General features: G+C 58.1%; 1 protein-coding gene across 3 annotated transcripts; it reads right to left on the bottom strand.

Annotated features, from left to right (window-relative positions):
• Positions 1-525: 525 nt before the first annotated feature.
• On the bottom strand, positions 526-25,004 carry MARK4 (microtubule affinity regulating kinase 4). Of its 3 annotated transcripts, XM_081334673.1 has the most exons (18): positions 24,384-25,004; positions 15,478-15,744; positions 15,006-15,059; positions 13,158-13,206; positions 12,474-12,539; positions 11,403-11,473; positions 11,193-11,249; positions 10,607-10,843; positions 9,906-10,025; positions 9,151-9,250; positions 8,823-8,932; positions 8,318-8,477; positions 7,176-7,393; positions 5,686-5,789; positions 4,783-5,049; positions 2,539-2,618; positions 1,773-1,817; positions 779-1,064 (listed from the first exon to the last, which is right to left on the bottom strand). In XM_081334673.1, the coding sequence occupies exons 1-18, from the start codon at positions 24,432-24,434 to the stop codon at positions 1,000-1,002; spliced, it is 2,121 nt and encodes a 706-aa protein (XP_081190799.1). In that variant the 5' UTR covers positions 24,435-25,004; the 3' UTR covers positions 779-999. The 3 variants fall into 3 exon arrangements, with proteins under 3 accessions (XP_081190798.1, XP_081190797.1, XP_081190799.1); XM_081334672.1 differs by lacking the exon at positions 2,539-2,618 and having other exon boundaries at positions 526-1,064; positions 8,318-8,474; XM_081334671.1 differs by lacking the exon at positions 2,539-2,618 and having other exon boundaries at positions 527-1,064.

Genomic DNA, 25,004 nt, shown 5'->3' with positions numbered 1-25,004 from the left:
GCGCCTTTGCCAGTCGGGTGGCCTCTCTCAGTTCAGCCGCCCCCCAGCTCAGCTGAACTACTCCGCTCTATTCTTGCTGCCTCCCCCCATCACTGACCGCATTTGGCCCCCTTTGTCTTGGGGGGGGTTGAATTCCTGGGGGGGAGCCAGCTCTCTAGCCAGAGTAGAGCTGGGGCCAGGGGCCAGCTTTTGTGGGTGCCCAGGAAAGGGAGGCAGGACCCTCTATGGGCAAGCTCAAAACCGCCCCCCCTCCAATTTTGGGAAATGAAAGTGTTTGGGCTCTTGGAGTTTGGATGGCAATGAAGTGGCGCGTGAAAAGGTCATGGCTGGTGGGCACACCACGATGGGCAGGGGTCCTTTTTGTACAACGGATGAAGCAGGGGACACACCAGAGTCTGGCCTGCAGCTCCCCCATGTGACTCGGGAAAGGGAAGGCCGGCCAGCCTTTCCCCCACCCGATTAGGTGCTGGAGGAAGGGCCAGCGCCCTTCCCTGCCAGCTCCCCTTTCTCTCCCCTCCCTCTTGCCCTCCCCGTCCCCCTCCTAGCACCACTGACAGGCTGGCAGGCGCCTTCCAGGGCAGCAGCTGCGGGTCCCACTGGCAGCAGAGGTTGGCCCGAGGACCATCTGGGCCCCGGAGGAAAGCGAGGAGGGCCCCGGGGCCACGTCCTCCCCTGCACGGCTCCCCAGCCCGGGGGTCAGTCAATGCACGGAGCAGGCCGGGACGCCCTAGAGTTGCAGCTGGTCTGTGATCTTGGCCACCAGGCTGCGGAAGGCCAGGGAGGTGCCGGCCTGGCGCCGGAAGAGCACCCCGTGCAGCCCCCCCAGCCGCTGCAGCCGGCAGACCTCCACCTCAAGGCAGCAGAAGTGCTCGCTGGCGCTCTTCCCGTGGGTGCAGGAGAGGACGAAGGGCTCCGTCTGGCGGCGGCAGCAGTTGGCAGAGTCCGTGGCCTGGCAGAGGGCGGCCAGGATGGCCTCGGCGGAGCGGGTGCTGGTCAGCTTCACATTCCAGGTAAATCGGAGCAGCCGGGGTTCTGCTTCCTTTTGATGCCAAGGTAAATTGCAACTGCGGGCAAGGAGGAGCAGGAGCCTGCTAAGCGGGCAGAGGCGGCAGATGCCCGCAAAGGCCCGAGGAGGGGGACCCTGGCCTGGCTGTGGCCAGAGATCGGCCACCTGCACGATAACCCCGGCCCAGCCAAGATGCCAAGGGGGGCTGTTTAGCCTTGCCGGGGTTTCTGACCTGGGCTTCAGGCTTCGAGGAGCCAGTAGTTGATTATGATGATTCTACCCCCGCCTGACCCATCCCACCTCACAAGGTTGTTGTTGTGGGGAACAGAGGAGGAGGAGGAAAGAGGATTAGGTATGTCTACCGCTTTGAGTTACTCATAAAAGTAATAAAGCCACAATATAAATATATAAAAATAAACTTCAGCGGACTGTAGATATTGGAAGAACCCAGATAACAGGTTAGGAAGCCCTGAAGACCACAGATTAGTTTGCAGAGGTAAAGCCAGCCCCCTCCGCCCCCCCCCCCAACTGAGCTGGGCTGCAGACACACACTTTACACGCACAGTCCTCTCACGCCCCACCCCCCAGCTGAATTCTGCAACTGAGCAAAAGGCAAAAAATCAATACAACTGGCTCCTCTTGCAAAGGATTCCTGCTGCAGCCAAGGAACCGAAGTGCCCCCCCCGGCTCTCCCTCAGCCCCCTTTAGCCTTTCGAGCTTTTGACCTAGCCTTCCCACAGACAGGGGCCGGCCCCCAGGGACTCACCTTGTGAGCGCAGGTCCCCTGATTCTCTCAGGTTCGTCTGCGACCCTGGAGGACGAAAGAGAGGAGCAGCAATGAAGGCAAAGAGGATGTGGGGAGCAGGCGGGTGGGGTGCACCACCAGGCTTCATCTGGGGAAGGCCCCCCTCCACCGTCAGCCTCCGGGTCCAGATCCCCCATTAGGCGAGGGGGGCACGGGCAGCCTGGGAGTGGCTCCTGCCATTTGGGACGACAAAGAGGGGCTCCCCAAGGCCACACACTGCCCCAGAGTCTGCTGCCCAGAGAAAGGGGGGGAGGGCCCCTCCCTCGCCTGCAAGGTTTCTATGGGCAGGGGACCACCTGGCTGAGGACAGGGAGCAGGCTGAGCTTTTGTGGGGGTCCCGGCTCCCCCCTTCTGCAGGAGCTGGCTTGCCGCTCTGCCTCCACCTGCGCCAGGGGCTTTGGGGCACTCACAGGCGGGCCCTGGGCTGGCCCGGCTCTTGGGCGGCCTTGCTTAGAGCCCCAGGCCGGCAGGGGGCACCTTGGGCCTGGCTCCCCCCTGCATCAGGAGGAGGAGGAGAGTCCTTGGAATCCCCTTTCGCACCTCTGGAATTGGGGAAGGCCAGCAGGGGAGGGAGGCGCTCTGGAGCAGCCAGGCGCAGTTGAAAGGCATCCCCGTTGGGGGGGGGTGTCGCTAAGGGCTCTAGCCAAGCAAAGGGGGGGGGAGAAGGCAGCGAGAAAGGCAGCCGCAGCAGCAGAGCGGAAGGAGGGGGCGGGGGGCAGCCACTTACTGATTTTAGATCCTTGAGGCAGTGAAGCACCCGAGATGCACCTGTTAGAGTTCTGCCGCTTAGAGGGGTCAAGAGTGACCCTGAAAACAGAGAGAAGCCAGAGTGAAAGGGGCGTGGGGGGCGAGCAAGAGAGGTTAGTGGGGGGGGGGTTGGTCCTGCCTCTGCAGCTGCAAATGCTGGGGGGGGGGAAGCAGAGCCCAGGATGTGCAGGGGAGAAGCTCCTTCCAGCTGGTTTTCGGGGTTGGCCTCCCTTCTGCCTCGGACTGCATCAGAGGTACCCCCAGAGGCTCCTCCGGCTGACCCTCCCAGAAGCAGAGTGCGAATCCTGCCCTGCTCAGTTGTACCTGCGTGTCCTCCGTGAGCCAGGCAGCTGGCCCGCTCTTCCTTCTGCCACCTTTGACACCCCCACCCCCCTCGGGGCTCCGGCTCCTCCCTCGGTCCACGAAGACCCCCAGCTCCTACAAGGCCCCGCCCATTCCCCTTTCTGCCCCACAGCCCTGCCAAGGGACTTGCGGGGCCCGTGGAATCCTTCAGGGTGGGGCTGCCTCGGACTCTGGCCCTTCACTTCCAGGCCCCCCTGCCCCCCTGCCTGGGGGAAGGGGCTTCCGTTCTAACTTTCCTGCCTTGGACTGAGCCTCCCTCTCTCTCCCAGGAGGGTCTCCGGGGGACGCAGCCACCTTCAGCTAAGCGGCGCTGGGAAGGAAGCAGCTGCGCCCAGGGCTCGAGGGGGGGCTTGAAAAGCCATGCGTGCCCCACCCAGAAGTCATGTCCCTTTGCTCGCCCTCCCGGGCGGGGGGTGTCCAAAGGCTCTGCCAGGCTCTCTGGAAAGAAGACCCCACCTCACGGGGCTGCGGAAGGTGCCCTCTCCTCCCTTCCCCAGCTGTGCCAAGGCAAGCCAGCTTCCTGTCAGAGATCATCACCGCCATTTAGGAAATCTACAATGCCCCCCCACCCCCAGGGCCTCTGCCAGGTTTATAACTGCCCACCCTTTAAAAACAGGCAGTTTCCTTCCTATTTCGCCAGCACAGCGGCTGCAGCTATGGAAGGACTTCGGGGGGGGGAAGAGACCCCTTGGTTTTCCCGGGGTGGCAGCCACGGGGCCAAGCAGGCTGGGAAGGACCTGGGGAAGGCTTCAAGGGGTGCCCCAGGTTGGGGCAGGGGGGCTGAGGAGCGGCTGCCCCAGGGGGCCTCCGTGGGGCAGAGGCAGCTTCCTTCAGACGGGAGACCCTCAAGGCAGGCGGGCACCAAACTCCTGCCGGGCTGGGTGCAGCCACTCCTGTGTTGTCTTGGCTGTCTGCTTAGGATCGTTGTCATGTTGGAAAGCAAATTTTTGGCCCAGTCTGAGGTCCTGAGCACCGTGGACAGGTTTTCATTGAGGATATCCCTGTATTTTGCTCCATTCAGCTTTCCCTCAACAATGATCAGTCTTCCGGTTCCTGCTGCTGAAAAACACCCCCACAGCATAACGCTGCCACTACCGTGCTTCATTTTTGGGATGATATTGGGCAGATGATGCACGGTGCCTGGTTTCTTCCAGACATAATGTTAGAATTGAGGCCAAACAGTTCAATCTTGGTTTTGTCAGATCAGATAATTTTGCTCTTCACAGTCTGAGAATCCTGCAGGTGCTTTTTTGCAAACACCAAGTGCCCGGCAGCCTCCGAGACCCGCAGGCGGAGGCTTGGCCCAGTGGGGCAGTACTGGGGAAGGGGCCGTGGAGGGTCTTGAAGGCCCGGCTCGCTCTGGAGTAGAACGGATGTGCTAAACATCCTCCTCCCTCCCCGCTTTCCTTCTCTCCCTCTTTCGAGGTACAGAGTCCTTGACTTACAACTGCTTCTTTAGTGACATTCAACAGGGCAGAAAAAAGTGGCTTATGACTATTTTCCACACTTATGACTGTTCCATCATCCCTGTGGTCATGTGATCAAACTCAGTCGCTTAGCAAATGACTCGTGTTTACGACGGTCGCAGGGTCCCATGGGGATCCGGTGACCCTCTTTCGCCACCTTCTGATGAGCAAAGTCAATGGGAAAGGCAGATTCACTTAACGACCGTGTTCCTAACTTAACAACTGCGGTGATTCACTTAACAACGGCGGCAAGAAAAGTTGTATAATGGGGCAAAGCTCACTTAATAACTGTCTTGCATAGCAACGGCCATTGTGGGCTCAATTGTGGTCGGCCGAGGGGGAGGAGCCAATGCTGCAGCCCCCGCCCAGCTCCCCCCCCCGCCCAGGCTGCTTACCTCCGCGTGAGCTTCGAGGTCAGTTTGCTGAAGAGGTTGGAGGTGGCCCGGCTGCGGCTCTGAGGCAGGGTGGGGGCTTCGTGGGAGAGGGTCGGCGAGGGGGGCGGCCCGTTCTGCACGCCAGTGCCACGCCGGTCCCGCACTTGCCCCCCATGGAAGGTGCTGCGGATGTTGGTGCCGCGAGAGAGCCGGCTGCGGTCGGAGGAGGAGGAGGTGGCAATGCTGTGGCTGGAGGGGGAGGCCGGGGGCACCCGACTGGCACCTGAGCTGCGGGGGGGGGAGGAAGGAGAGCGGCCTCTCAGGCTGTGGCAAGATTCTTCGCCACCAACAAGGGCAAGTGGGGGGCCCAGAAGAACTTTGGGGCAAAAGATTTGAGAAATCCCAAAGCTCTGACCTTTGAGCCCTGAGCCACAGCTGGCCTCCTGCAGCCCCTTCAGGCCAGAGGTGACACCCGTCCTCCTTGGTATGCTGACCCTGACCCTGGATTCTGGACACCAGATGACCCAAGGCCCTGCTACCTCGGTGGGATGCCCAGGGCGACTCAGGAGCCGTGGGGCAGGCACTCACAGGCATCCTGTGCCCCCCTTGCATTCTTCTCTGGGGATAAGGAAATGGGGCTTCTGGGAGGGGGCTACTACCAAGATGGACATGGCTTTCTTGCTCCTGTTGAGATGCAACAGCTTCTGTTTTTCCCTCCGGAAATGAGAATACATCTTCAGATGCAGTGTTTCTCAGTCACCTGAAGACGGGTGGACTTCAACTCCCAGAATTCCCCAGCCAAGATGGCTGGCCGGGGAATTCTGGGAGTTGAAGTCCACTCAACTGCAAATGGCCACGGTGGAGACACCCTGCGCCAGACCATGCCCCAGAGCCAAGTCCATGACCCGCCCCACCCAAGTCCACCTGTTCTCCTTCCCGTTCTGGAGCAGGGAGTGGCGGTCGCCCCCAGGTCTCTCCGTGCAGACGTAGGTGTTCCGCCGGGTCATCATACTGGATGGGATGTTATTCTGAAACAGGAAGGAAGATGGCCAGTTCAGAGCCTGGGTGCTGCCAGAGGGGCTCCTGGGCCCGCGAAAATAGGGGGATGGAATGGGGTCAGCGGCATCAGAGTCTCAGCATCCAGGTCTTCAGCAACTTAGACATTAACAGAATGAACAGAATGACAGAGTTTGAAGGGACCTTGGAGGTCTTCTAGTCCAGCCCACTGCCTAAGTAGGAGACCCCCATTCTGGATAAACGGCAATCCAATTTCTTCTTAAAAACCTCCAGTGATGGAGCATCCACAACTACTGGAGGCAACTTCTGTTCTGCTGATTAATTCCTCCTTAGTTCCAGGTTGCTTCTCTCCTTGATTAGTTTCCACCCGTTGCTTCTTGTCCTGCCTTCTGGGGCTTTGGAGAATGGGTTGATCCCCTCTTCTTTGGGGCAGCCCCTCAAATAGTGGAAGACTGCTATCCTGTCCCCCCTTGTCCTTCTTTTCATTAAACTAGACTTTGCAGCACCTTAGATCATGCGTGAGCCTATACCAACCTAGATGGCACACAAACCGTCTCCGTTTGGTCACCACGATGTAAAAAAGACGTTGAGACTCTAGAAAGGGTGCAGAGAAAAGCAACAAAGAGGATCAGGGGACTGGAGGCTAAAACATATGAAGAACAGTTGCAGGAATTATATTTATTTAGTTTAATAAAAAGAAGGAGTAGGGGTGAGATGATAGTAGTGTTCCAATATCTGAGCTGCCCCAAAGAAGAGGAGGGGGTCCACCTATTCTCCAAAGCACCGGAAGGCGGGACCAGAATCAACGGATGGGAAGTCATCAAGGAGAGAAGCAACCTGGAACTAAGGAGGAATTTCCTGACAATTAAATCAGTGAAACGGCTTCCCTCCAGCGGTTCTGGGTGCTCCAACACTGGACATTTTTAAGAAGAGTCTGGACAGACACTTGTCTGAAATGGTGCAGGGTTTCCTGCCAGAGAAGGGCGTTGGACTAGATGACCTCCAAGGTCCCTTCCAACTCTGTTATTCTGTAAACCGGGACACAGAAGAGGGCCCAGAGGTCACCTAATCCAAGGGCCTCTTTGGGCAGGATCTGCTTCTGCTTGGACACAAGAAGTGCGACCAGAAAAGTAGGTTCTGGATTTGGGGAGACTCGGCTGGGAGCCAGTTTTTGCCTGGCTCCATGAATGCCGGGCACAGGAGGCCCCGGGCAGTGCTCCGAAACCAGCTGGCGCCCTCTCTGGTCCCATCCTGCAACCCGCGTCGTCCAAGGAAAGCCCCTTGGTCCTGGCAGGGAAGGAATGCCCTCCTCTCGAGGCCCCGGGGGAATGACCCTGCCCCCCCGAAACAGGGTCCGTGCTGAGGGAGGAGGCTGAGACCGCCAGGCCCCCCCTTACCGTGTTGACCGCGCTGTCCTTGCGCCGGTCGGGGATCTCCGATTTGTTGGGGTTGTTTGCGCTGCTGACCATGGGGCTGGAGGGCGGGAGGCCCCCCCGGCCGCTGCCCACCACGCTGCCGCTGGCCTTGCGCGAGGGCATCCGCTCCTCCTTCAGCTCCCCGTCCCCGGCGCTGGTGGGACTGCGCTTGGGGTGCGGGGGGACGGGCGAGGGGCCGCCTGGGGGGAGGGAAAGGGGGCACTCTCAAGGGGGACGGCCAGCCCAGAGCCAGTGGCCCTGAGGAGGGGGACAAAGGGGCTCAGGACGGAAACTATGGTGGGTTTAATTTCTTTCCAATTTCCTCTCATATGAAAATAGAATAAACACCTGTGTTTTTCAAGCAGGTCTTTAAGGTAGTTCTCAACTTACAGCTGTTTGTTTAATGACCATTTATAGTTACAACACACTGTAAAAAGTGACTTGTGACCGTTTTTCACACTTGTGACCATTGAAGCATCCATTCATGGTCACTTGATCAAAATTCAGATTCTTGGGAACTGGCTCATATTTATGACGGCTGCAGCATCTCAGGGTCACGTGGTCCCCTTTGGTGACCTCCTGACACGCAAAGACAATGGAGGAGCCAAATTCATTTAACAACCAGGAGATTAACTTATCAACTGCAGTGATTCACTTAACAACAAGGTCATAAAAGGGAGCAAAACTCACAGTAACTGTCTTGTTTGGCAACATAAATTTTGGGCTCAGTTGTAAGTCGAGGACTACCTGTGTTACGTTCCCCTTCTCAACCTGCTGGCCATCTTGGATGCACCTCAAACCTCTGGAAGGAGAGAGCTCCACAGCTGCTGGAGTTTAGAGGGCTCCTTGAGGCCATCAAGCCAACCCCCTGCCTGCAAGAGGATGCCAAGCTCCCTCCAGCCTCAGCTTCACACAACTGCCGTGTTCCCATTACCCATGTTATGATGTGGGGGGCATCCTGGCTCAGTCAAAGCTAAGAGAAGGGCTGGGGTCTGCACGCCAGGATGCCATGAAAAGTCTTAAGAACTGCCCGAGGCGCCCGGCGGGGGCTGGGGGGGGGTCACGCCAGGTCTCCAAGAGGGGCCCTCGGTGCCCCAGAGACGGCAGGGGCACTGGCCACTTACAGAAATCGCTGTGCCGTCGCTGCCGGTGGTACGTGGAGGAGGCCCGTTGGCCCTTGGCGTGCGAGGAGGACTTGCTGGTGCCGTTGGAGACCTCGCTGGGCGGCCGCGCTCGGGCCAGCGAGAGGCTGCTGCCGGTGCGGGACTCCCCCCCTTCCACCTGCTGGACAGAGCGGAAGGCCAGGTCCCTCAAAGCGGAGCCAGCACACGCTCCCCCAGACACGTGTGGGCCTGCAGCTCGGGGGGCGGGGTGGGTGGGTCAGAGATGGTTCCTTCCGTAGGCAGCTGGGGTCCGGCTTCTCAGAAGCCAGGGACCCTCTGCCCACACCCAGGGTGGATCCCATGGCCCCTCGGGCAGATCCTGCCCCAGTAGCTGAAGGTGAGTCCTGGCCAACTGAGCATGTTTGAAGCACGTGTGCCGCCCCACTGTGGCTTTGCACCAGGGAGCCCCCCTCCCGCTCAAAGAGGCAGCCTGGGGGGGGAAGGGGGGCTTTGGCAGCATCCATACCTCGTTCTTCCTGCCCAGCAGCAGGTAGGTGGCTGTGACCTCGTTGTACTTTTGGTTGGCCAATGCTTCCTTGACCTCTTCCCGGGTGTAGCCCATGCCCACCATGACCTCTGGATAGGGAGGAATGGAGGCAGCGGGTTAACCCGGCCCAAGGCCAGGAGGGGCTAGAAGACCCCACAGCAAATGGGGATGGGCAATGCTGGCCAGCTGCCTTGGTGCCAGGCCCTTCAGTCTGGGGCACCTGTCCAGGCAGCAGGATAAGCCGCAGTCGCAAGGGGGGGTGTCCAGGGCCACTCCACCCCAAGCACGGGGGCGGGGGGGACCCTACCTATGCGCTTGGCATCCGCAAAATCCTCCTCGGGTTCTCGGTAGGGCTTCAGCTCCTCCCCCTCGTAGCCGATATTGATCCACTTGTCCTTCATTATTTGCTGGGGGGGGGAGAAGTGTTAATGGGGGATCGAGCTGCTGGGGCCCCTCCCAATTCTGCCAATGCAGCCCCCTGGGTGCCCACCTGGCAGCCTCATAAGTCCCACCTGAGGTATCTGGACACCCCGGGTGAGCAAAGGCCAGTCCATGCAGTCCTCAGCCCATGCTCAGAGGCACCTTAAATTCTTCACCCTGGGCCAAGGGACTCCTCCCATCTTTTTCCAACATGGGTCTCCATTTCAGGGGAGGCACAAACAGTCCCCCAATAATCTACAGGGCGCCTGCAGAGGCTCGACCCCCACCCCTGCTGTAACACGCACTGAGCTGTGCCAGGCGGAAAGGGTGTGGGCTGCTCAGTGCCTCCCTGACACACCATGCAATTATACTTGAGTCAATTAGGCTAATTACAGTCATGGGGGGGTGGTGGAGTCAGGAGAGGAAGGCTCAGCAGTGGGGAGGGCCAGATCCTGTGGAGACGGTTGCTAATTAAAGGCCTGGCTTCTGGTGGGTGTCCGGGAAACTGGCATGGGGGACGGGCAGTGCCAGCTGTGCTCCTTCAGCCCCAGAGGGACCACGAGGGAGGAAGGAGCCGCCCAGGGCTGGCAAACTGCCACACGGGGCTTGCAGCAGAGCTGGGCCCAGGTCGGGCCCTCTCACCTCCAGGGTGCAGCGCTTGGCAGGATTCAGCACCAGGAAGCGTCTCAGGATGTTTTCGCAATCCGTGGACATGTAGAAGGGGACACGGTACTTGCCACGCAGCACACGCTCCCGCAGCTCCTGGGGGGAGGGGGCAGAGAGGCCTGTCGTTCAGAGTGCAGCCTGGCTCTCCGCCTCAGTCCCTCCGGGCGGCCAGTCTGCTGGGGGGGGCAGTGCTGCCTGGCCAAGGGTGCCAAGGGGCTTATGCCAAGGCCAGTGGCTACATGCCCGGGATATGCCACCCACTTGCTCCTCCGGTGGGAAGCAGACTTTGCAACTTCAGGCATCGGGCAACCGAGCAGAGTGAGAAGAAAAGTCGCTTTGCAGAGCGAGGCAGGAGATCCGTCATATCAATTAATAAAATAATTTTAAAAAAACAACAGCAAAGGGCCCCGAGCACAGAAAGGGAAGGCCGTAAGCCCAGGTGGTGGTGCTGAATGCCCCTCTGCCCTTTTCCTTCCCCCAGGCAGAAGTTCGGCCCACCCCGAGTTGATCCAGAGCCAAGAGCCCATCTGGCACAGCCCCCCCCGAACATCTCAGCCAGCCCCCCCTTTGCAAAGAGGACCACAGCAGAGGCTGACCTCGGTCTCCCCTCCTTGCAACTGGGACGCCCCGACCTGCCCTGCCCTCTGCACCCCAAAGTTTCTGCTCCACAGCCTCACCTTGAGGTTCTGCCCATCGAACGGAAGGGAGCCGCTGACCAGGGTGTACAGAATGACCCCCAGGCTCCAGATGTCCACCTCCGGTCCGTCGTACTTCTTGCCCTGGAAGAGCTCCGGGGCGGCGTAGGGGGGGCTCCCGCAGAAGGTGTCCAGCTTGGAGCCGAGTGTGAATTCGTTGCTGAAGCCAAAGTCGGCTATTTTAATATTGGCATCCGCATCCAGCAGCAGGTTTTCTGCCTGAGGGACAGGAAGGAGGGGGGTAAAATTTTGCTGCAGCCCCCAGGCCCAATAAACTGCATCCAAAGTCCAATGGCCAGCAAAGTGCCGGACGGAGAAGCTGCCCAACTTGCAGCTTCCGTGGTTCTTCTACCTCTTCTAGTGAATCAACTCGCACCAACTCTGAGAGCAGGCAGCAAGTCTTCCCATTTTACAGGCGGAAGCACTGAGGGTCAGGGGAAAGGTTTCTCCAGGGCCACCTCCCAAAATCCAGCTTTGGGGGCTGCTCCAGGGTGGCTGAACCATTCCTCCCCCCGGACAGGAATTGGGCGGGGGAGGGAGAGATGGCAGCAGTGCAGAAACTCCCCACCTTCAGGTCTCTGTGTACAATATTCTTCTGGTGACAGTAGTGCACAGCCGAGACGATCTAGGAGTGAGAAGGAGGGGTCCTGGCTAGGGTGCAAACCTCCCCCCTCGTTCCCCCCTCCAGCACCTGCACAGCCCCCTTCCAGGCAAAGCAGTTGCACCCCTGTCCGGAGCCCAAGGAGCGGGCATTCTCGGTAGCCCCACGAGGCCCCACCTGTCTGAACTTGGCCCGGGCTTCTTTCTCCTTCATGCGGCCGTGGGAAACCAGGTAATCGAAAACCTCTCCTGCACGAAGAGAGGAAAGACGGGCAGGTTAGGCCAGCCTGGATGCCAGGGCTAGAAACAGGGAAGGGGGAGGCCGAGGGTGGGTGCCGTGGACATTTGGACCCGGGGCCACTGGTGCCAGGGAAGGGCAGGATGCGCTGGCAGCTGTTCCTGGAGATCTGCTGGGAAGAGCTTTCCCACGTAATGGAGGGGGAGGGGGGCCAGGTGCCAGCTGGCCCAAGAGAGCGGGGAAATTTTTCAGCTTGTCAGCACAAAAGGGGGTCAGGCAGGGCCAGGCGGACCTGAAGGAGAGGCTTGTCGGATGAGCGGCTTTAGGCCCAAATGCCCTTAGAAGCCAGTCCAGCTGAGAGACTTTCCTGAGGGCACGTGCTGACCCCCAACCTCTCTACAGTCTAAGGGGAAAGAGCCCCTCCCCCAGGTTGCAATGCCTGCGGGGTCCTTGGTGGTCCCTGGGTTTGGTGGTTTTCTTGCAGACATTTCATGAGCAAACTAGGGAAGATTATCAGTGCACAGAGCACCAAGGACCTTACCATGTTCTCCTCTTCCTCCCCCCACCCTTTTCCTTTGCCTCTACTCTGCAAACCCCACTCCTTACTGACACTAATGATGTACCCCAGTTAGGTCATGAAACATCTGCAAGAAAACAGCTCAGCTCAGAGACCACCAAAGACCCCTCATTTCAACCCTGAGCTGCAAAGGTTCTCTTCACTGACCGCTTCATCAGACCTGGCCTGGGGACCAAGTGAGGGTAATTTTAGCAGCTCCAAGAGAGTCAAACTGCAGCCAAGGGAGAGCCCCCATCCTTTAGGTAGCAGGCAATGCCGGCTTGTGAGCCCTTCACCACAGTGCTGGGGGGCTGCTGCTGGGGCGCCCCCATACTTGGCCTCCCTGCAGCTGGTTTGCAAGGAGACAGAACTCTGAAGGCTCTGAAGGCACCATGAGATGAAAATGGGCGAAGGAGGTTGGCACTTTCCACCCGGGAAGGGCGGGCGAGGCTTACCGGCACTGGCATATTCCATGACCAGGTAGAGGGTCTTCTCCGTCTCAATCACCTCAAAGAGTTTCACTGCGCAAAGAGCCAGAATTAAAGTCAGCCTCCCCACCAAGGAGCTTCTTCTCTGGGGGGGTGGGGTTCTTGACCGACGCTGCGGTTCCCTCCCCCCAGTCACTACCACGAACCTCGCAGGTCTCTTTTTAAGGGTGGAATATTTTGTTTTATTTGGATGCTTAAATGCTGTTGCTACCCCCATGGTCCCCCGTTGGGGCAAGCGCTAGTGAGGGACGCGCACTGGGCGAAACTGGGGGAGTTAAAATTCTGTGTGGCAAGAGGACAAACGGGCACCGTGACCCCACCAGGCGATTCTGCAACGTTATTTCCCGGGGGAGCGCGAAGCCTTGTGGGGGGCATCCCACAGCACTCCCTGCTCCCTAAAACGTTGCCTCTGTCCCAGATTTTGCTCATTTCTTGGGGGGTTTCCTTTTTCTGACCCCCACATCTAGCAATCTTTTGCAACCTGATGCCCTCCGAGCCCCCTTCCTCTCTCCCACAAGCTGCCTGCTGAATTGAAAGATGAACCCCCATTTTAGCCCCAGCCTCGCCTGCCCCCTTCAGCTGCTGAAGAACACGACTTCCTTGGGGGGGGTTTAAACTGTCCACGGGGTGTCCTAGACTTCTGTTTCTTACCAATATTAGGGTGATTTAGTCCTTTCATGATCCTGACTTCTCTGAAGAGCTGCAAAAACGTCCCAAACAGGAGTTAGCTACCCCTCCCCAAAAACTACAGCATAACGTTTTTCTCTCCAACAATCCCCTCCCTCCAAAATGCAGACCACTTTTAAATTCCACCAAACATGGATGTTTCTATAAAAAGGGAAGGCTGGTCCAGTTTTTCTGGCAAAAGGAAAATGGGTCTTTTCCTTCATTTATCCTCCACTGTGCATAAATCTTTACGGTATTATTTTCACTTTTTGCTGCTATTGCTGTAATTTCCAACAGTCACTCAATGGACGGTTGTAAGTCCTGGCCTGCCTGCGTGTGCGAAACGGCGCTGGAAGGAGACCTGAGGCTGGAAGGCAGGGAGGTGAGGTCTGGTTAGGTACCAAGAGTTTTGAATTTGACAAAATCCGGGGAGCCTCATCAGGCTTGGAATGCAGAAAGGGGCTAATAATGTAGGGCCGGAGGGGCCCCGAGGGACGGACTCGCGAAATGTCCCTTTATAGCTGCAGAGGAAGAACGGATCAATATCGCTCCAGGTAGCCAAGATTTAATTTGTTGTTTAAGAAGAGAGATATTTTCTAAAGCCATCGTGCTGGATGCAGGCACTGCGATGCGTTTTAGAGGCTTCTTTAGATCTTTTTTCTTTCTTTCTTTTTCATGTGCGTTAGCAATAAAATGATAATAATACATTAAAAAAAGTCTGGGGACTTGCCACGAGCACTCAGAAGTGCAGGGTCAGGCTTCACCGGTCCTAGGCGGTCTTTCCTCTCTGTTTACATTTCTCTCTCTCTCTCTCTCTCTCTCTCTCTCTCTCTCTCTTTCTGTGCAGTTTGGCTCACTTGCCCAAGCTCTTTGCTCTGAGTGTCTACAGCACCGGGGCTCTGGGAAGGGCCCCTAGGGTTGATCTGCAGATAATGGATTACCGGGTTGTCAGGTTTGAATTGGCCCTGGTTGTCTTGCCAGGCTGTGCTGGGGGTTGAATGGCCTTTAATTGATTAACCATGATTAATAATAATCCCTTCCAAGAGGATTTCCCAAAGCAGTTTTTGCATAATTAAATTATAATGAATAACAATGCTGCAGAGCATGTCTGGCTGTCTGCTTGCCCTTTCCTTCTCTCAATTTCCTAGTGAAGATACTTTTGGAAAATTCCAGGGGGGGGGGTGGTGTTTCTGTGCATCTGAAGGACACTTTCTGCCCCACCCCCACCCTGTCAGTCACAGCATAGACCCCACATTCCCTTCAGGGCTATCACTGACCATCCTTGGCCACCGAGAGGGAGTCTTGCCCCTCACCACAAAAGAAAGGTGGGGCATCCAAAGGGTCAGCAGCTGAACCAATGGCGACTGAGTTCGCCCCTCTTCCCTGAAGCTCATTTGTCCTGGAGAATCCAGCCACTAATTAGCAGGTCCACCCCTCCCCCTCCCCCTGGGATGCTGGCAGAAGCCGGGTTTCCACAGCGACCAGCTTAGACTCTGAGCCGTAATTAGGGAGGGGGGCAATGGAGAGCAGTGTCTCCCCTCCCCCCCACTGCTGGCAGGAAAGGCAGGGGAGCCAAGAGGGAAGGGAGGGAACCTCAACCTGCATTGCTCAAGTCCCCCCCCCACCCAGTGTGGCACCCTACCTGCCAGGCAGGGAAGGGGCTGGTTAGCCCTGCAGAGGGGAGGGGGATGCATCTCTTTGTGGGGCTGCCCTTTCTGAGCAGATGAGGCCATGACACCCCTCCCTCTGTGCCCCCCAGGTCCCCTGGAAGGGGATACAGTGGGCAGCTGGGCTCTGAAGCCTCCCCCCTCCACCCCCCCAACATTTGCTCACCTTCTGGAGACTTGTTGGATTGAGCTGCGTCTTGTCAATTATTTTGATAGCCACCTTGGGAAAATACAATGCAGAAAATCAGTGGGGCTCCCAAGGCAGGGCTTCACAATGGCCAGGCGTGGCCTGGATTCAGCTGGGCTGAAGCCTCAGTGGCTCCATGGAGCGGAGAGGGCGGCACGGACCTCCTATGCCCCCACCTCAGCCAATTCAAGAGGGAAACCCACTGCACCCCACGTGAGACATGGCCATGGCAGCTGGCCGGACGCTTCTCTGAACCTGTGGGCAGCCTTTCCCTAGTTCTCTGCCTGTGCTCCGGCCCAGCGACCTTCCCCTTTGCTTGCCAGCTCTGCGTCTTCCCTGGCCAGTTTCAGCTGTAATATGGGGGGGGCACTCTCCCACTTCCCCAGTAATCTATGTCTGCCCCCCCAGGTCCTCCACGCCCCAAAGGGCACCCAGCCTCTGCCCGACTCACCTCCCGGCCGGTCAGGATGTGCCGGGCCAGCTTGACCTTAGCGAAGTTGCCCTTGCCGATGGTCTTGAGCAGCCGGTAGTTGCCGATGTGGGGCTGCTCATCGGGGCAGGAGGCGATGGAGTTGCGGCACCGGGCGCCCAGCGAGCGGCTGGACCACGACGAGCCCTTTTCGGACCGGCTGCTGGCCAGGGTGGAGGGCTGGGGGGACAGTGGTGGTGTCACCGGCAGGGGGGCAGGCTCAAGAGTCACCACCGGGCAGCGCTGGTGCTAGGGGGCAAAGGAAAGGTTACTGGGGTGCTCACATTAAGGGGGACACAAGCCCTGCCTGCTGGCAGCCCCATTTCTCTGGGTAAGGCTTCGCCAACCTGTGCTCCACGCTTACCACCCAGAGCTCACCCCCCCAACTATCCTTCTGTGCTTGTGGCCACTGCCCTGGGCACCTCCTTCCCCAGGAGATCTTTCTTGGTCCCAGGAGTGGCTCCCTGGACCCTCTGCTCAGAGAGACTCGGCTACCACGTTGCCTCAAAACTTAAGAGAGAACTTTTATAAAATGTTTTATAGGTGGCACTTAGATCCTAAAAAATTAGCAAGTATGTATCCGAACTGCCAGCCTAAATGTTGGAGGTGTGGTGGTGAAGATGCAACGTATTTTCATATATGGTGGACCTGTAAAAAGGTTAAAGCTTTTTGGCTTAAAATCTGGTGGAATATGCAAAAGATATTTAAGAAAAGGATAAAGTGTTGTCCGCAATTGTTTTTACTGGGCATTATTACTGATACTACTGCTGTGGACATTAAGTTGATGTTGAATTTAATTACGGCAGCAAGACTTTTAGTAGGGCAATATTGGAAGAAGGAAGAACTGCCGACTATAGAAGAATGGACTTTAAAAGTTTCCAACCTGGCGGAAATGGCAAAGATCTCGGCATATTTGAAAGACCAGTCGCAACAGAGATATATTGTGGAGTGGAAAAAATGGATTGATTATATCCAGAATAAATATGGGACTAAAAAGTTTCACCTAGCATTTGAATAAGTATTGATGTGATATTTACATTGCTTGTAGTTATTTTATAAGAGTTACAAGTGCGATAGATTTAATAGTTTATTGTTGTTTGCATAAGGTAGATTATGATTGTTTGTATTTTTATACCCTGTATTGAGCTCTGGGAAGTCGGGGAGGGGGGAGGGGGAAGGGAGGGAGGTGTTGGGGAGGGTTGGGGAGAGGGGAGGGGGTTGGGAGGGGTTTTGTTTTGTTAAAAATAAAATGTATTGTAAAACTTTTCAATAAAAAAAAAGAGAGACTCGGCTACCACGTTGCCTCAAGCCATGTTTCCTAACCCGGGTTTTCGTGCGTAAACGGTATCGCATCACGCAAGACCAAATTGCTCAAGGCAGTGCGCACACTCAGCCCTTGGCTCTTGCCCTCCTTGCTTTGGCTTGCGGGTGAAGGAATTGTGCTGAGTCTCCAGTCCGGTACCAGCTACCTTAATGTGTGAATGCAGCCAGAATGAAAAGTGAGCAAGGAAATTATGCTGGGAAGAGACAGAGAAGCAGCTGGGGCTCCAGGGGATTTGGGCCATCTCCTGAATGGGGGGGGGGTTCGTTCACACAACACACTGAACTAACCCACTTCCTGGATTTGTACAACATACTGAACCATGAACTAACCAAATTAATTTATTAATTAACCAATTAATCAATAAATAGCTTGCCTCCTGGTGTTGTGGGTGCTGCATCACCAGAGGTTTTCAAAAATGGACAACTATTTGACCTGGATGGTGGAAAGCTCCTGCCTTGAACAGGGGGTTGGACTAGAAGACCTCCGAGGTCCCAACCCTAGGATTCTATGTTTCTAAAATGGAGTAGATTCACACAACCCTCTAAGAAAACTATCCAAGGGGAAGACTAACCACAGTTGATTCTTCAACTGATCCAGTTTGGGGGTAGTGTGAAACCAGCCTCTGAGTTTGGCAACCCCCAAAGCCTTTGCTATGCAGCACCCCGTGCTGTGTAATCAGCCAATTGCCCTCCCTGTTCTGGGCACAGCTTTCTGCATGTGTCAGCTGAGGGTGGGCACCGGGAGCACAACCGCACAGGGCCAGGATGGGCAGGGCCAGGCAGCCCACTTGCCTTGGCCTTCAACTTTGGAACATTTCCAAGGCGGACGTTGCCTTCCACCTCCCTGCTCACCATGGCAGGGCACAGCGTTTAGCAGGGACGCAGCCCAGATGATGCCACAGCCGCTCCAGCTGAAAGAGCTCGGTTGCAGCTTTCCAGCAGTGCCAGACTGTGCCCGTGGCCACATCATGCCCAGTGCCAGAATTCTGGCTGGGCAGACGTCCTGGGGGCGGGGGGCATTCCCCATGGCTGAGAACAGAAAGGCCAAAGGCTGAACGGGGTCTTCTCCATGGCACAGCGTGTGGGGAGGTTGTGTGCACACCCTCCCAGTTGGGCTTTACAGACCACTAAGACGAGGGTGGCGCTGCAGGATTCTGGGGGAGCATTTCAGGGGGGAACCTGATCAAAAGAGCTCTTGGTCTCCTTTCCTTTCTGCAGGATTCGCAACAGCCTGCCCATGACTCAACCTGCCCCACCAGATGACCTCTTAGGAGCCCAGTAACCAGCCTTGGAAGCCGCCTCGCTTCCCTTGGTGGAAGTGCTTGGAGCAGGACACCCTCCCTGCAGCAGAGGAGAAGGCCGGGCAGAGACACCCGGAGGGAGCCGGGTGTGACGATGACCTTGTTACTTGTTTCCAGTTAGAACAAACCTTCTTTTGTGGCTTCTGGCCCTGGGGAGGGCGGGGGAAGCGCCCAGAACACGGCTACTTGTTTGGGGGAGGGTAAGGTCCGAGATTCCCACCCGAAAGTAAATCTCATCTGCTGAAGAGCCACACCCTCTCTGGCCCTGCCTCTTGGCAGGCAGCCATAAGCAGCCCTTTTTGTCACCCAGACCTCTCCAGCCAGCTGCCCTCCAGATGAGTTAGGATTACAAGTCCCACAATCCCCAGCCAGGGGCTTCTGTTCATAACCAATAAGGCTCTGAACTCAGCCATATGAACACAGCAAGGACACGCATGTAGCACACACACAGACCCGTCTGTCAGTTTTTCCAGACTTCCCAGAGCCCTCCAACCGCTGAGCGCCCGCTCCCTGGGAATAAAGGCAGTCCTCAACTTACGACCACAATTGAGCCCAACATGTCTGTTGCTAAGCGAAATGTTTGTTAGGTGAATTTGCCCCATTTCACGACCTTTCTTGCCACAGTTGTTAAGTGAATGACTGCAGTCGTTAAGTGAATCTGGCTTCCCCATTGCCTTTGCTTATCAGAAGGTCGCAAAAGGGATCACATGACCCCGGGACACCGCAATGGTCATAAACGTGAGTCAGTTGCCAACCGCCTGAATTTTGATCACGTGACCAGGGGAAGGCTGCAACCGTTGTAAGTCTGAAAAAACTGACTTTTTTTCAGTGCCGTTGTAACTTTGAATGGACGCTGAACAAGCTCTTGTAACTCAAGGACCACCTGCAGTGCACAAGGTGGCCGTAGCCAAGGATGTGGGCCGAAGGTGTTAAGGGTGGAAATATCTGATCTCTCCATTTCTTTGTGGACGCAAAAACCGGCCGGGTTTCCAGAGGAGATGAAAGAGGCCGAAGGCAGAGGCGCAGGGCCCCCCCGCCTGGCTCGGTACTGCAATCTGGACACAGGCAGTCCTTGATTTATGACCACGACGGAGCCCAGAGTTTATGTTGCTAAGTGAGACATTTGTTAAATGAGTTTTACTCCATTTTACGACCTTTCCTGCCACGGTTGTTAAGTGAATCATTGCAGCTGATGAGTTAGTAACCTGGCTGTTAAGTGAATCTGGCTTCCCCCCATTGACTTTGCTTGTAAGAAGGTCGCAAAAGGGGATCACGTGACCCTGGGACACCACGACCGCCATAAATATGGACCAGTTGCCAAGCATCCAAATTTTGGTCACGTGACCATGCAGATGCAGTGATGTGAAACTCGGCCCATGAAGGCCGACTGAGGGGAGGAGCCGGGCACGCTCCCCTTCCGAAACCAGAATGGGGCAAGGAGAAGAAAACAGGTCCGTTCCGCTCCAAAAGCACAGGATATGGAATAAGGAGAACAATCAACCAGTGGAACAGCTGGCCACCAGAGGTTTTCAAGAAAAGATTGGATAGTCCTTTGTTTGGAGTGGTAGGATAAGGGGTTCAACCTTGGAAATTTTAAGACTTGTGGACTCCCTGGGGAATTCTGGGAGTTGAAGTCCACAAGCCTTAAAGTTCCAAGATTGAACACCTCAGTGGTATGAGGTCTCCTGCTTGAGCAAGGGGTTGGATTAGAAAACCTCCAAGGTCCCTTTGTGCTCTATTTTCCTTCCTTCCTTCCTTCCTTCCTTCCTTCCTTCCTTCCTTCCTTCCTTCCTTCCTTCCTTCCTTCCTTCCTTCTGACTGAGAAAGAAGTCACTGCTGCTCATCCCTTTCTGGCCCCATGTCTAAAGGGGTATTCTTGGGGGGGGGGGAGAACAGAGAGCAACCCCCCCCAGTGCAACTGACGGGGCAAGGAATGTTGCCAAGGTGGTGAAAGGGCGGGGGGGTGGGTCAGAAACTCTCCTTCTCTGGGCTGCAGGGGGAGGGCGGGGAGGGGGAGTTGGACACAGGCCTCCTGCCTGGGCTGGCCTCTCTGGAAAGCTCCCTGTGTTTCCACGGTGCAGGAATGCCTCGGTGCATTGTGGGATGCCCAGGAACGCTGCCTGTCCTCTCGTGAGTGCGCAACGCAAGGGGAGGAGGGAGGGGGCTATGGCGGCCCCCCTCTTCAGCACTCATCAATAATGCACTGGAAAACAGCGCTGCACGCTTCAAAGAAATGGCAGGGTGGCGGTGCGCCTGGTGTGTAGATCCTCTCACTCCAGGGGGGGACCTTTTGGAATGCCTGAGGCGTGCAAAACTCTGCTGTCCTTGGGACACCCCCTTTCCCGCCCCCAAGGCAAGTGCAAAACCTGGGCACATCATGAAAAAAAGGGTGCTCGGTACACAGCCGGTTCTAGGCTGCAGTAAAACCAACCATGACTCAAGGAATTTCAGTGCCAGTTCAGTCTTTCAGTCACTAAGCAGGCCAGAAGGGGGTCGCTTGGAACAAGGCCAGTGGAGCCCAGAGCCTTCAGCCCAGGGGTCACAGCTGCCCTGGCACCCCCAGCCCGAGGCTTTGACCCCCAGTCAATCCGAAGAGAAAGCCTTCGCCAGGGTCTTGTGTTGCCCCCCAATACAGGTGGGGGAAAGGAAGCCAGCCAGGAGGCCGAAGGTGAGAGCGCTGCCAGTGTGGCCTTGGGCCAGGGAGGTGCAGTGCCACTCGGTCCCACGGCCACCCTCAGCCATGGAAATCCTCTGGGTGATTCTCTCACCTGCTTTTCCACTCTACCTCACAGGGTTGTTGTAAAAAACCTGGAGCTCTTGGACGAAAGGCAGGATAGGAATCTAACAAATCCATAACAAATAAACTGGGACGATTCATTCCCTGTATTTTTATACCGTTTTTGCTTGCTAACGTTCCAGTTGAGATTACTACCTTTAAACTGCTGAACGAACATTTGGTTTGTTTTTCTCCTTAACAGAAGCTGGTCTCTGGGTCCTTTGCCCCACGGCTTCCTCTCTGACGGGGTCCAGGGAAAGTGGTTAGCAGATCAGCCTTCCTTCCCAGCTTCCCCCCCACCTCCATTCTCAAGGCGCCAACCCTGGCAGGAGCCTGCGGCCCAGGCCAACATCCTCTCCCTGGTCTGGTGAAGGAGGGCCCCCCACAGCACCCACACCAGCCCCGGACTGAGCCCCAGAGCGCACCTGGCCTCTCCCCCAAGATCCAAGCGGGACTCTGCGTGCAAGTCTGGACCTCCTCATCTCCAGCTGGACCTCTGTGACTCTCATGGGCTCCACATCGCTCAAAAGCCAAGCCGGAGAGCAGATCTGCAAGCCTCGGGCTGCCCTCCGGCTTTACTCACGGGCAGGGAGGCAGCGCAGGCCCCAGGACCGCGGGAGGCTCTCTGAGGCAGCTGGGCCCAGGTGGGACACAGGGCAGCACCTTTGCTCAGCAGCGGCTTCTGTCGCTCACTCCCCGGATGCCCCAAACGTTATTAACTTTTAATCCAGGAAGATCATCACAACAACAGAGGAGGAGGAGGAGGAGGAGGGCCCAGGAGATCCAGGAAGCGGCCCTGCCCTGACACCTCATCTCCGAGAGCCACAGAGCCGGCAGCTGCTGCTCTTTCAGGGGAAACCGGAATGGCGGAGGAGCTCCCCAACTCTGGGTGGGAGGCTGGGGCACACCCAGACAGCCGCCCGGCAGGGAAGGCCTGCACAGGGGTGGATCCACGCCCTCTGTCTCCAGGCCCACACGCCAAGGGTGTAGCATCCCCCTTGAGCCAGGACTGCTTACAACAACCATGTCCCCCAGAAGGCACAGAGCAGCCTGGGACCACCTGGGTCCAACTCATGGAGGGGCGATGCTCTCCAGCCCAGCCTCCTCAAGGCCCAGCCGCACAAGAAGCCGTTGGTCACGGAAGAAGCAGGCCAAAGCCATGGGGGAGGCAGGGAGCTCGGGGTCTGAAGGATGCAAAGCAGGAGGTGGTGCCCGTCAGTCTCTGCCAACCTGGCACGGCCGAAGTCTCAGGGCCCTGCAGCCACCACTCTCCTCAAGGGGGGCAGCAGCTTCCCCTCCACGCCAGCTTCGTACAAGCTGCAGGTGGCCCTTGGAAGCCTGGGGGAGGGGGCCTTCGTGGCAGGGAGCGCGGGGCTCTCCCTTGGCTCCTCTGGCTGCAGGACGGGCAAGGGAAGGGCCAGCTCCTCTCCCTCCTCCCCTCAAGGAGGGGGACTCCGTGGGGCCTGGGGCCTTCCAGCTGTTCTTTACTGGGTTCACTGGCTTGGGTTACCAGGAGCTGCAGTTGCCCGGCCCTGTTTGGAGGCCTCCCCTGAACTGGTTTGGCAAAGAGCTCTCAAGCAAGATGGCACCGTCTGTCTCGCTCAGTCATTCGCACATTCTGTACTCCTTGATCTGAGTGAGCTGCTGGGAGCCACACCCGGGAACTCCCAGGCCCAGGCAGGTAGGGGCAGGCTGCATTGTTCACTTGCAGGCCAAAGGAGCGCTCGGCACATGCTCAGAGGCACCCTGCTCACTTGACAGCTACTGGCCACGGACGCAGGTGCTAGGGGCGATGCCTAGCTGGCTGCCATGGCGAGGACCTCGCTGCCATGGCAACACAGCGGTGCGGCACTCTTCAGGAAGCCTTGGCGATTGGCGATGTGGCTGAAAGCGGTGGCAGCGGCAGAGAAGGTGGGGCCTGAGCCAAGGAAGGCCTGGCAGACAGCAGACCTGGGCCTGGGGGGGCAAGCGAGCAAGCTCCAACACAAGGGGGAGGAGGGGGCACCGAGGCTGGAAGCAGCCCCCTCTCAAGTGGGTGAGCACAGTCCACGAGCATGCGGAAGGAGATGCGACAGGAAGCTGGGATTTCAACATGAAAGGAGGTGACATCCTTTGTCGCACAGACATAAATACACCCGCCCACTGCAACTGGAGTCCCACACGGCTTCAGAATAGCCTGCTGGTGTTGCTAGGGTGTCAATCAAGAGCGGAGAAAGTCTGTGTTTGGTGGCCCCGAGAATCTCTGGGGCACATGGCCTTTTTGCATCCAGGAATTGTCAGAGGCAAAACCAGGGCCTGCACCCGCCTTCCCCTCAAAACCCCAGAGACCATTTGCTGACAGTCTCCCCCACTTGGACAGCCCTTGACAAGGGGCGCAAAATCCAGGTGCAGCCAAACAGGCAGAAGTAGCACAACCTCCCCTGGGGGGTGGGGAGAGACTGGCTAGGCTGACCCAGGCAACACTAAAGCGCAAGGCACGGGCGTTCACACGACACTCAGCCAGCGTCCACACCCGTCATTCTGCCTGGCCAAGGACACAGAGGCTTCGGCAAAACCTGTTCAGGCAGTTTGGTTAAAAACACATCAAGAGGGAGCCAACTTATAAGGGGCCCCAGTAAGTCCTGAAAATGGCATTTTGTGCAGGCTTTTCTGAGAGGAAGCCCACAAAGGAAGGGCCCGCACAAACACATGCTTCAGACTAAAGGATGGGGAGAGTTTCTCTCCTTTGGCCACAGCTGGGCAGAGCTGGTCTGCACCCAGGACATCCCCTCCCCTGGGGGAGTATTCCGGGACAGCAAGGAGCTCCTGGGGGGTCTGTGGAGGCGACCAAAGCCTGGCAGGGGGGGGAGGTATGCAGAGAACTGGGGGGTCTCGGCCTGCAGACCACTGACCGCCTTTGGGGCACTGCTTCGGGCAGCCGAGGGTTCTGAGGCGGCCGTCGAGATCTTCCGGCCGGAGACCCGCCTCCCAGGCCCTCGGAAAGGACCCCCTTTGACCGCTCGCCTGCCGCCTCCTGCCTTCCCCCCCAGCTGGAACGGGCGAGGCCGCACGCAGCGCGGCAAAAGCAGCAGAGTCACTGCCGGGAACTGCTGGCTGCCCTTCGCCTTCGGCCGCTCACCGGGAGCCCCTCCGCCGGCCCCCGGAGAGGCCCACCGTCCGGCCCGCTAAATCCGCCACCCCCGCCAGGGCCCTGGTCCCCTCGCGGCCCTTCCTGGGAAGCCGCGGAGCGCCGGCGGGCGGCCCAGCGGGGAGATCTCCGCCCTGAGCCTCGGTCCCACGGGAGACCCGAACTGCTCGTGTTCCACTCGGCGGGTCCCGGCGCCGACCCCCCACCCTCGCCCCGCCGCGGGGGAGCTGAGCCGGCGCTGAAGCGCAGCCAACCCTGCCGCCAACGCCGGGCTCCCCGCAGCGCCCGCCCGACCCAGCCCGGCCTTAGTCCGGCCCCGGTGGACAGGAGGGGCCGCCGCCGCCGCCGCGGGAAGACTCACCGGCTCGGAATTGCGTTCGTTGCCCGCCGCCAGGGCGATGCGCAAAGACATCTTCTCCCGCGGTCCAAGCCCGGACACGGCGGGGGCGACGACGGCCGCTTGCCTCCCCCGAGCGGCCACTCATGCGCCCCGGCGCGCTCGGAGGACGAGGGGCGAGAGGCGGGGGGGGCTGAAGGGAGGCGGCTGGAGCGGCTGGAGCGGCGGCTATTCGGCCCGCGGGGCCATGGGGGCGGGGGGTGCGGGGGGCTGCCGCCGCGAAGGCAGGCCCGGGGTCACTCCGTTCTCGGGCGCCGCCTCTCACTCGCCGTCACTGCCGCCTCGGTGCCCGGCCCGGCCGCCGCACTCTCCCCGCAGGCAGGAAGGGGTAGCGGCGCTTCCTGCCACCCCCCATATGGCTGCGTCCCCGCGCTGGGGGGGAGGAGGAGGAGGAGGAGAGAAGCGGACGCAATCCGAGCCCCGGGAAGCCCCCCCCGTCGCCCGGAGCGGCTCCTGAGCCCCCTCGGCCAGGCGGGGCGCGGTTCAGCGGGGGCTGCTCCCTGGGGGAGCCGGATCCTTGGGGAAAGGCGCCAGCATCGGCCGATGGGGACGACAGCGGGGGTCGAGGCAGCGGCTGCTCCGGGC

This window comes from Vipera berus, assembly GCF_964194415.1.
Source record: "Vipera berus genome assembly, chromosome: 9".
Taxonomy (NCBI): domain Eukaryota; kingdom Metazoa; phylum Chordata; class Lepidosauria; order Squamata; family Viperidae; genus Vipera; species Vipera berus.
This window is presented reverse-complemented; position numbering and strand designations above follow the sequence as displayed.